We start from the raw sequence: 10,402 nt of genomic DNA on the forward strand, positions 1-10,402 counted from the left end.
ATTTTCAGAATAATTATTAAAAAAAGATTTAAGATTAAAAAAAAAAGTTTGTCAAACATTGCGATAGTTTTAAAGGGCATATTGATATTTTTATATTTTATATCATTCCCATCAATTATGCAACTTATACTAACCAAAACTTAATTTTTGGACCTAATTGGATTCAAAACACAATTGTCTAAAGTTTATTTTATAATAATAATAATAATTATTATTTTTATTAGTGCTATTCACGAAGAGAAAAATGTTAGGGTACATGAATATGTATAATGGGATGAATCGATGAATATGCATAATGAGATCTACACCGTTGATCGAAACAAACGGCTATGTATCAGAGTATAAAGAGTAGAAGTAAATGTAACACTCATGGTCCTGAACTTGAAAAATGGCACCTCCCGAATGGTGGTTACTTTTCGGTACCTGGGTCCAAACAAATAATAATAAGGGATTCCGTTTAAAAGGAACAAAAATCCCTTATAATTACAAAAGTAACTGTAGACCCCTTAAAAGACCAAGGGTTTTCCATTGGGGGAATTTATGTAACCATACACCAAGGGGCAAAATTTTGCCTTTTGGAAATTTAACTTTTTACTTTTCAAATTCAATGGATTTTGTGAAAAATAAATCACATTTCATACACTGTAATAGTGATATTGAGGAGCCTTCCAAAAATACCCTTATACATTTTGACATAATCAATTACTCAGCAAAGTCATGTTCCACTTAAGCCAGTGACATGGCTCATATGACATGTAGACACTCCATGTGGCAATATTTTTTAAAAAATATTTACTAAAATATAATAGTGAGATTTACCCGAAATCATTTCTTCTGTGTTGAATCAAAACCCTAAATCCCTTCTTCTCTCTTTCAACCAAACCCCCCAAATTCCTTCTTCTCTCCTGAACCAAACCCTAACTCCAAAAACCCATATTTTTTCACTTTCTTTCACAACCACAATTCGCGAGAGGAGCTTGCAGTGAAAATAGAGAGAAGTGGTCCGAGCTGAGAGGAGCTTTCCCAGGTACGAATGTAATGGATTTATGAGTTAATTTGGGTTGGTATTGATGCTTGTTGAGATCTTTGACATAAAATTGGGTAATTTTTTAAAAATATCACACACGCACACAGATCCACAATTTGAGGGCAAAGGTTGTGGTTTTCAGCGTGGCTAAAAAATCATGGATTTAGGGTTTGTAGAATTTAAATCCAACCCGCCGCACACGCACACAGATCCACAATTTGAGGGCAAAGGTTGTGGTTTTCAGCGTGGCTCAAAAATCGTGGATTTAGGGTTTGTAGAATTTAAATCCAATGGCACAAAAACAAATAAAACCTTAGAACAGATCCAAAAAACACAGGGAGCAACAAAATAAAAGCATTTTTTTTTTTTTGTTTTCCTTGGGAGTTTTGATGGATTTCTCTCGGAAATCAAACGAGGATGAATTTTCCCGGAAATCGAATGGGGGATGGATTTTCTTGGGAAGCAAATTGGGGTTGAAAATAAATATTAATAACATGATTAGATTAGCACCTGCGAGGATTGAGAGTGGCAGAGGAAAATAAGGCATGATGCTTGCCTGGAGAAGAATTCAACAAAGGGGCTTCTTGATGCCTCACGCATGGTGGCTGGACCCATCAAAATCTGAAGCATCAACCACCATTAGAACCACAGACCCAGTTCCAGAGGTTGAAACCAATCTCCTCCCAACAGTGTGCTCAAAATCAACCTCCGGCAACAAATTCTCCACCGTTGGGTCCTTCACTTTCCCATAATGCCTCAACGAATGGCAACGAGCATGTTTGTTTTTTAGATATAGTATAGAAATAAAAAGGAAACAAATCACAAGAACAATATTATAAATCAAAATTATTAATTATTAATTATAAATAATTAATTATCCATCTTTATTTTGGTTAAATCAAAATTTCAGTTTTTATCAGTAATATTTTATAAATTAAAATTAATTTGATAAGATAAATTATTAATAATATTAATTATTTAAATAAATTAATGTTAATAGAAAATTTTGTTACCATATATTAATGTTAATACAAATGTTTGATTTTTAAATGGAAATATGTGGTTCAAAACATTAATATATGGTAACAAAATTTTCTATTAACATTAATTTATTTAAATAATTAATATTATTAATAATTTATCTTATCAAATTAATTTTAATTTATAAAATATTACTGATAAAAACTGAAATTTTGATTTAACCAAAATAAAGATGGATAATTAATTATTTATAATTAATAATTAATAATTTTGATTTATAATATTGTTCTTGTGATTTGTTTCCTTTTTATTTCTATACTATATCTAAAAAACAAACATGCTCGTTGCCATTCGTTGAGGCATTATGGGAAGGTGAAGGACCCAACGGTGGAGAATTTGTTGCCGGAGGTTGATTTTGAGCACACTGTTGGGAGGAGATTGGTTTCAACCTCTGGAACTTGGTCTGTGGTTCTAATGGTGGTTGATGCTTCAGATTTTGATGGGTCCGGCCACCACGCGTGAGGCATCAAGAAGCCCCTTTGTTGAATTCTTCTCCAGGCAAGCATCATGCCTTATTTTCCTCTGCCACTCTCAATCCTCGCAGGTGCTAATCTAATCATGTTATTAATATTTATTTTCAACCCCAATTTGCTTCCCAAGAAAATCCATCCTCCATTTGATTTCCGGGAAAATTCATCATCGTTTGATTTCCGAGAGAAATCCATCAAAACTTCCAAGGAAAACCAAAAAAAAAAATGCTTTTATTTTGTTGCTCCCTGTGTTTTCTGGATCTGTTCTAAAGTTTTATTTGTTTTTATGCCATTGGATTTAAATTCTACAAACCCTAAATCCACGATTTTTGAGCCACGCTGAAAACCACAACCTTTGCCCTCAAATTGTGGATCTGTGTGCGTGTGCGGCGGGTTGGATTTAAATTCTACAAACCCTAAATCCATGATTTTTTAGCCACGCTGAAAACCACAACCTTTGCCCTCAAATTGTGGATCTGTGTGCGTGTGTGATATTTTTAAAAAATTACCCAATTTTATGTCAAAGATCTCAACAAGCATCAATACCAACCCAAATTAACTCATAAATCCATTACATTCGTACCTGGGAAAGCTCCTCTCAGCTCGGACCACTTCTCTCTATTTTCACTGCAAGCTCCTCTCGCGAATTGTGGCTGTGAAAGAAAGTGAAAAAATATGGGTTTTTGGAGTTAGGGTTTGGTTCAGGAGAGAAGAAGGGATTTGGGGGGTTTGGTTGAAAGAGAGAAGAAGGGATTTAGGGTTTTGATTCAACACAGAAGAAATGATTTCGGGTAAATCTCACTATTATATTTTAGTAAATATTTTTAAAAAAATATTGCCACATGGAGTGTCTACATGTCATATGAGCCATGTCACTGGCTTAAGTGGAACATGACTTTGCTGAGTAATTGATTATGTCAAAGTGTATGAGGGTATTTTTGGAAGGCTCCTCAATATCACTATTACAGTGTATGAAAGGTGATTTATTTTTCACAAAATCCATTGAATTTGAAAAGTAAAAAGTTAAGTTTTCAAAAGGCAAAATTTTGCCCCTTGGTGTATGGTTACATAAATTCCCCTTTCCATTGGGTCTAGGGACCACCCGGGAGAGTTTTTGAAGTGAGGAGGGGGACCCTTTTTTTTCTGCCAGGAAACGAGTTGCATTAGGACAGGTGGGAAAGGGGAATAGCAGCCCTGGTGGTGGTTGAGGAGCCCATACTTGCTGATGGGATGAACAGGAAATGAGGTAGGGGCTTGCCAAGGAAGATAGAAACAGGGGCTTGCCGAGGAATCCAGGAAAAACAGGGGCTGGCTATAGGAGAAGGGGGGATGGATCTTTGACGCAGAGGAGGGTTTTCAAAGAAGGAGGAACCCAGATCAAGGAGACACCCAAGGTACGTTCTTTGTTAATCATGTATTTCCGCATTCTTGGATGACTTTTGGTTTGGTTACTCTGTTTCCTTGATTGGTTTTGAAAAAAAAAAACTGGTGAGGTTCACTTCATCACGTCCATTACGAGGTGTCTAAGATTACTGTTCGCACTTTTGCTTTGGATGGGCTTGAGTTTTTTTTTATCTATATTCAGCTTAGTGATTTTCGTGAAATGAGGCTTGATTTAGCAATATGATCTTTTTGGTTTTTTTTCATGCATGATTATCATCCCCGCGCACCCTCTTCTACCTTTCTCTCTCTACACCACGCCGTGAGCCTCAAGCCTTCTCGTCTTAGCATGGCCACCTCTTACCCATATCCACGCCATCTTCAAGCCCATCTCTCTCTCCTCTCTTTCTTTTTGTTCTCTCTCCGTTGTCTGTATTGTTGCCATGCACCAAGCACTTCCGTACTGGACATGGGTTCCGACCACCGGCGGCGGAAGCTCCGTCGGACTGTCAATCGCGACAATTGAGCCGAGTGACGGCCCCATGAACCCTGGAGTGGGAATAAAGTATGTGACTTGTGTGACGAAAATAGTGCCAGAGAATGCAGTGATTGTGTTCGGGAGACGCGAGTGTTGCATGTGCCATGTGGTGATGGGGCTGCTGTTGGGTCTGGGTGTGAACCCTACTGTGTTCGAGGTTGACGAGGAGGATGAAGTTGTCGTGGTCAATGAATTGTCTAGAGTGATCGTCGGCGAGGATGCGGAAGAAGGCTGGACCGCCGCCACGGCTCCTTTCTCCATCGAGCCGCCGGTGGTGGAAGCTCCCTCTGAAGACGATACGCAGGTGGAAAGGTAGGCTGTGAAGAAGATGAAGTCTTGGGCTTGGGCTTGAGTTGGGGCATTAGGCCCAAGCTGTGATGGTGATGGAGCCTTGGGCTTGCCCATGGTGGCGGGTATGGGCTTAAGTTGGAGCCCAGGCACATTTGTATTGATGGGGAGCCTCATTGCTCCTCAAACTAGCCACCCTCATGGCCCAAGTCTATGTTTGGGTTAGCCCATTTGGCTGCCTCAATTCTAAAAAAAAAAAAAAAGAAAGAAATCTCTTAACCTCTAATCTCCATAATCTGTTAATGCATTATTTAATTTTTATTTCCATCCTATTATATTTTTACTTACCTTTTTTTTTAGTTCAACTTAAGCATAACTGGAGGATAGATTATTAGTATCGAATATCGTTTTTGAAACACAAAATAAATTATATTTCATCTTCCCTTCTTTAATTATGTCTAATCACCATATATGAAAACTTTTGTATAAATTAACTGGTGTGGGTCTCGATGAATTTACTACATTCTAAACTTTAAATCCCATTTTCAACAAAAATCTCATGTCTTAATTTAATTTTTCAATAATTAGTTCAAATATCATTTTCATTCGTTAGAATTATTTATCCCATATTTATCTAGCGAGTCTAAATATTTCAAGGAAATCATATGCCTTAATTTAATTCTTCAATAATTAGTTCAAATCTCATTTTCATCCGTTAGAATTATTTGTCTCATATTATCTAGCTATTTAAAGTCTAAATCTTTAAAAGAAATCACATATCTTAATTTAATTTTTTAATAATTAGTTCAAATCTCATTTTCATCCATTAGAATTATTTATCCCATATTATCTAGTTATTTAAAGTTTAAATCTTTCAAAGAAATCACATATCTTAATTTAATTTTCAATAATTAGTTCAAATCTCATTTTCATCCATTAGAATTATTTATCCCATATTTATCTAGCTATTTAAAGTCTAAATCTTTCAAGGAAATCACATATCTTAATTTAATTCTTCAATAATTAGTTCAAATCTCATTTTCATCCATTAGAATTATTTATCCCATATTTATCTAGCTATTTAAAGTCTAAATCTTTCAAGGAAATCAAATGTCTTAATTTAATTCTTCAATAATTAGTTCAAATCTCATTTTCATCCATTAGAATTATTTATCCCATATTTATCTAGCTATCTAAAGTCTAAATCTTTCAAGGAAATCATATGTCTTAATTTAATTCTTCAATAATTAGTTCAAATCTCATTTTCATCCATTAGAATTATTATCCCATATTCATCTAGTTATTTAAAGTCTAATTCTTCAAAAATCCCATGTCTTAATTTAATTTTTCCATCCTAAAAATTCTATAATTCGTTTAAATCTTATTTTCATCAATTAGAATTATTATCATATATTTATCTAATTATTTAAAGTCTAATCCTTCAAAAATCTCATATCTTAATTCAATTTTTCAACAGTCCGTTCAAACCTTATTTGTCTAAATGTTATCTTCCTTAAGTAGAATTATTATCATATATTTATTTATTTATTTAAAGTCCAATTCTTCAAAAATTCAATGTCCTAATTTAATTTTCCATCTCAAAAATCCCACTACTCATTTTTTATTCGTTTAAATATTATTTTCATTAAATTAGCATTATTATTCCATATTTATTTATTTATTCCAACCATTAAAGTTTAATTCATCAGAACCCGACTTCCAAATCTAATTTCCAATCTCAAAAGCTCCACCGTCCCTATATCGTCGTTTAACGATTATTCTCGTTATTAATGTTATCTCATCCACTTACTTATTCAGTTATTCATATACTCAAGATCTCGTCCCTAAATATTTTGTTAAATTTTCAATCTATGAGTTTAATCTCCAATCTCTAAAAATTCCATCTCTCGTAATTATTTACCTGATCTTTATTATTTCACCATCGTCACCATCCCATTCATTTACTTATTCACTCATCCGCTTATCCACTCGTTTAAAATCCCGAACTCTCAAATCATTTTTTAAATTTCCAACCTCGTTCAAATTCAATTTCTAAAATTCCCGTTCTCACATTTAGTTTCTAAAAGTCTGATCTTCAAATAAACTCTAAAATTCCAATTTTTAAATAACCTTCGAGACTCCAATTTTTCAAATAAATTTCAAAAAATCCGATTTTTTCTCAAATAATTTTAATTCCATTCTAGTCTTCAAACAATCTTCTGCTCCTCTTGATTTTAATAAGCATGAACGAATTTTTCATAATTTCGAAATAATGGAGTCTGTAACGTTAAGTCATGTAAAAACAAACGGGCTTTGGTGGGGGCCCAACATGGGTGACTTTATGAGTGATTGATTGATTGTTTGATTTAATTATCATACATGATTGATTTATCATACTCTCTAACATGCATGAGATTATTCCTAAAGTGTGCACTAACCCTCTCTATTGATAGCGCATGATGGCTCATTGCCCAAGTATGTACCAATTTTCCCCTTAATCGTTGTCCAAGCATGTCTCGATTCTTATATGTGCATGATCGTTCAGGTTATTCATTGATTTACTCATCGATTGCCACATCAACTTCATTTTATTAGTAGAGACCCAACTTTAGGGACTTAGAGGGGTGTTACGACCTTTACCGTACCTTCCCGATAAGTAACCTGACCCCCGAACCGGATCTGGTTTTTCGTAGATCACCTTTTCCAAAATAAGGAGTCACACTTAGGGTTTTCTTTCTTATTTTGTTTACCCTTTTAAAAATAAAACAAAAATAAGTGGCGACTCCAAGTTATTTTCTTAATTAATAAAAATCGTTTTTCAAATAAATAAAAAATCGAGCTCGCCATCGAGTGGGAAATGCATGAGTCGAAATGCGGGGTCCACAGTAACCTTTCACTTTAATAGCCTTAAAAGTGACCCACAAAAATACCCTAACTCCAATCGATTTTCCCTTCAACTATTACTTTCCCCCTTTACCTTCTTTATTCTTTTTTTTTCAGCACATTTTCTCTCGTTAAAGAGTGTATTTTTTTCAACACATTTTCCCTCCAATTATTACTTCAACCCATTTTCTTTGATTAGTCTAGTTTCTTTATTTTTCGACATGTTTTTCAAAATTTTACACATAAATTCTCTTTAAATTTCTTCAGTTTAAAGCACTTAAAAGTTATAGTTGGATAAATAGTATATGCTTATTATCTTTTTTTCATATATTTTTCTTTTATTTTTTTATTTATTAAATATTTTAAACCTTTAATGAGATTTGAAATTGTTTTAATTTTTTAACATCATTTGCAGCCATGAAAAACAAAGGTAAAAGAAGGAAACAATCAAATAAACTTGATAACAATGCATCTATACAAAATAAACTCGATACTTATTAAGTTAAAATTAAATATAATAACTGTGGAATAGATTTAGATTTAATATCTTTCAAGTTTGTTCACAGTTAACTTAATAGTAGTTACATTCAGGTATTTTGTGAAGATTATAGACTTAATTATTTTCAAGTTTGTATACAAAACCATTTGACAATAGTTAAAATTAAAATGTCAACTATAGACATAACTTCATATGAGTCTATACAAAATCAACTTAATATTTGTTAAGTCCATATTAAATATGATAATTTGGAATAGATTTAGACTTAACAACTTTTAAGTTTATTCATAGTTAACTTAATGGTAGTTACGTTCAGGCATTTTGTGAATACTAAGGATTTAAATACCTTCAAGTTTGTGTACAAAACAATTTTACGATAATTAGGTTAAGTTTAAATTGTTGATTGTGGACATAACTTCCAATGATTTTATACAAAATCAACTTGATACCTGTTAATCCATATTAAGTTCGATAAGTTTAGAATAGACACAACTTTTTTCAAATATGTCTACAAATAATTTGTTGCCTAGAAAGTCCATAGTAATATTATTGATAACTTTGTAATAACCTTGTCATTCAATTAAAAACCCGCTATCATGAAGCTACATTTAAATTTCTATTGACATATATCAAATTGTCCAACTACACATTTCAAAATGCCCAACTACATATGTCAAAATGTCTAATTACATATATCACAATGCCCAACTACATTAGCATAATTAATAAGAATGTCATTCTCTAGTAATTTAAATTAGTTCTATTTATTGTCATACTTAATTCATCTTGTTTGAGCATTTTGCTATATAAAATATAATTAACATGTATGAATACATAACCAAGACCATGAGATTCATTATTACAAAAAAATTAAAAATTACAACAAAAAGTCAAACAACTTCTCAAAGCAAGTTTGAAATATGAAAATTGCATTTTCAATAGTTAGACCAAACAACCAATTATGGACATCCCAAAAAACTTCTACTAGGAGCCTATCAATCAAGATGGTTTAATTTCCTTGAAACTTCTATCGGAGGCGTTTCACTTGCATTACCATCTTACTATCTATGTGGATGGCGAGGAAGGGGTTGTCTACACCAATTGTATCACACTCAATTGATAGATTATGATTTTGACCATTATCCCGAAATTGAGCCTTCATGTCATACAACTTCTTTCCAAAAATATATTCCTTCTTAGTAAGGAAGACGACATTGTAAAGACCAAAGGTACTATTAGTTTTTCTAAATGCTTTTTTCCTCATATCCTTGAGAAGTAGAACAATCTCTCCATTAAACACTACTGCTAAGTAGAAGCCCTCCAATGGCTCAAGCCTATATTTGAATTTTGCCAAAGAGAGGTCCCAATATGTGTCGACTTAAATGGAATTAATCTCGAGACTCTTAGACCCTTTTCTTTTGGTGAACAACTAGGACTTTATATCAAATTTACAGAGACACTGATTCATCTAATCATCGATTTCAATACCAAGGCATTGACTCACCAAGCTTTTGCTCCATGTTATTATAATCAAGTAAGATTTGACTCCTAATTTATATGAATAAATGCATGTGACCAAATTTTGAGTAGTACTCATAGAGATACTTGAAGAAGTAAAATCAACTACTTGAATCTCATTTTCACCAAAACAAAATCGTAAGTCTCTAATACTAACACGAGGAAAAATTCAAGATCTTGTTTCTTAGCACATTGAATGACCATTTGGTCCCCTTTTTTTACTGATGCAACATCAATACTTTGTTTGGTTGCCTTGAAAACTAAGAAAAAGAAAGGGAAAATCAACTTTGGGTGTCACAAATTTTATTCGATTTGGAAACAGAAAAAAAGAAGAAGGGAAATCTGTGAGTTCTCGGCAAACAAAAGGAATCAAATGAAAAAAAAACAGCTTAACAAAGAAAAGAAGAAGTGTACCAGAATGAAAATCAAAAGAAAAGTGATTAACCCCATGCTATGTTCCAAATGGTCTGAAAAGAATCTAATAGTTGTCTCAAGTATGAGTAAAAAGAATAAAAAATAAAAAAAAAAGGTAAAGAGAGGGAAATAAAATTAGAATGAGTGGGAAAAATAAAAAATGGGCTGAAGTAGCTGAGGGTATTTGTGTCTGAGTTGGGTCATTTTTGGGGCTATTAAAAGTGGGTGTTAGTTTTACAATATGTAGGGAATTTTATTCCTTTTAACCGGGTATCCCTAATAATAATAAGTAAAACGTGACACGAAAAGGCAACTGCGGGATAGCAGCAACGCATGCAGACCAG

The 10,402-nt window shown here is 33.1% G+C and overlaps 1 protein-coding gene across 1 annotated transcript; it reads left to right on the forward strand.

Annotated features, from left to right (window-relative positions):
• Nucleotides 1–4,361: 4,361 nt before the first annotated feature.
• On the forward strand, nt 4,362–4,772 carry LOC104878168 (monothiol glutaredoxin-S5). Its single transcript, XM_010648034.2, has one exon. The coding sequence runs from the start codon at nt 4,362–4,364 to the stop codon at nt 4,770–4,772; it is 411 nt and encodes a 136-aa protein (XP_010646336.2).
• Nucleotides 4,773–10,402: the final 5,630 nt, after the last annotated feature.

This window comes from Vitis vinifera, chromosome 7 (assembly GCF_030704535.1).
Source record: "Vitis vinifera cultivar Pinot Noir 40024 chromosome 7, ASM3070453v1".
Taxonomy (NCBI): Eukaryota; Viridiplantae; Streptophyta; class Magnoliopsida; order Vitales; family Vitaceae; genus Vitis; species Vitis vinifera.

Excerpts from the sequence above, each read along its gene's own strand:
- LOC104878168 (XM_010648034.2), top strand. The coding sequence starts at position 4,362 with ATGCACCAAGCACTTCCGTACTGGACATGGGTTCCGACCACCGGCGGC.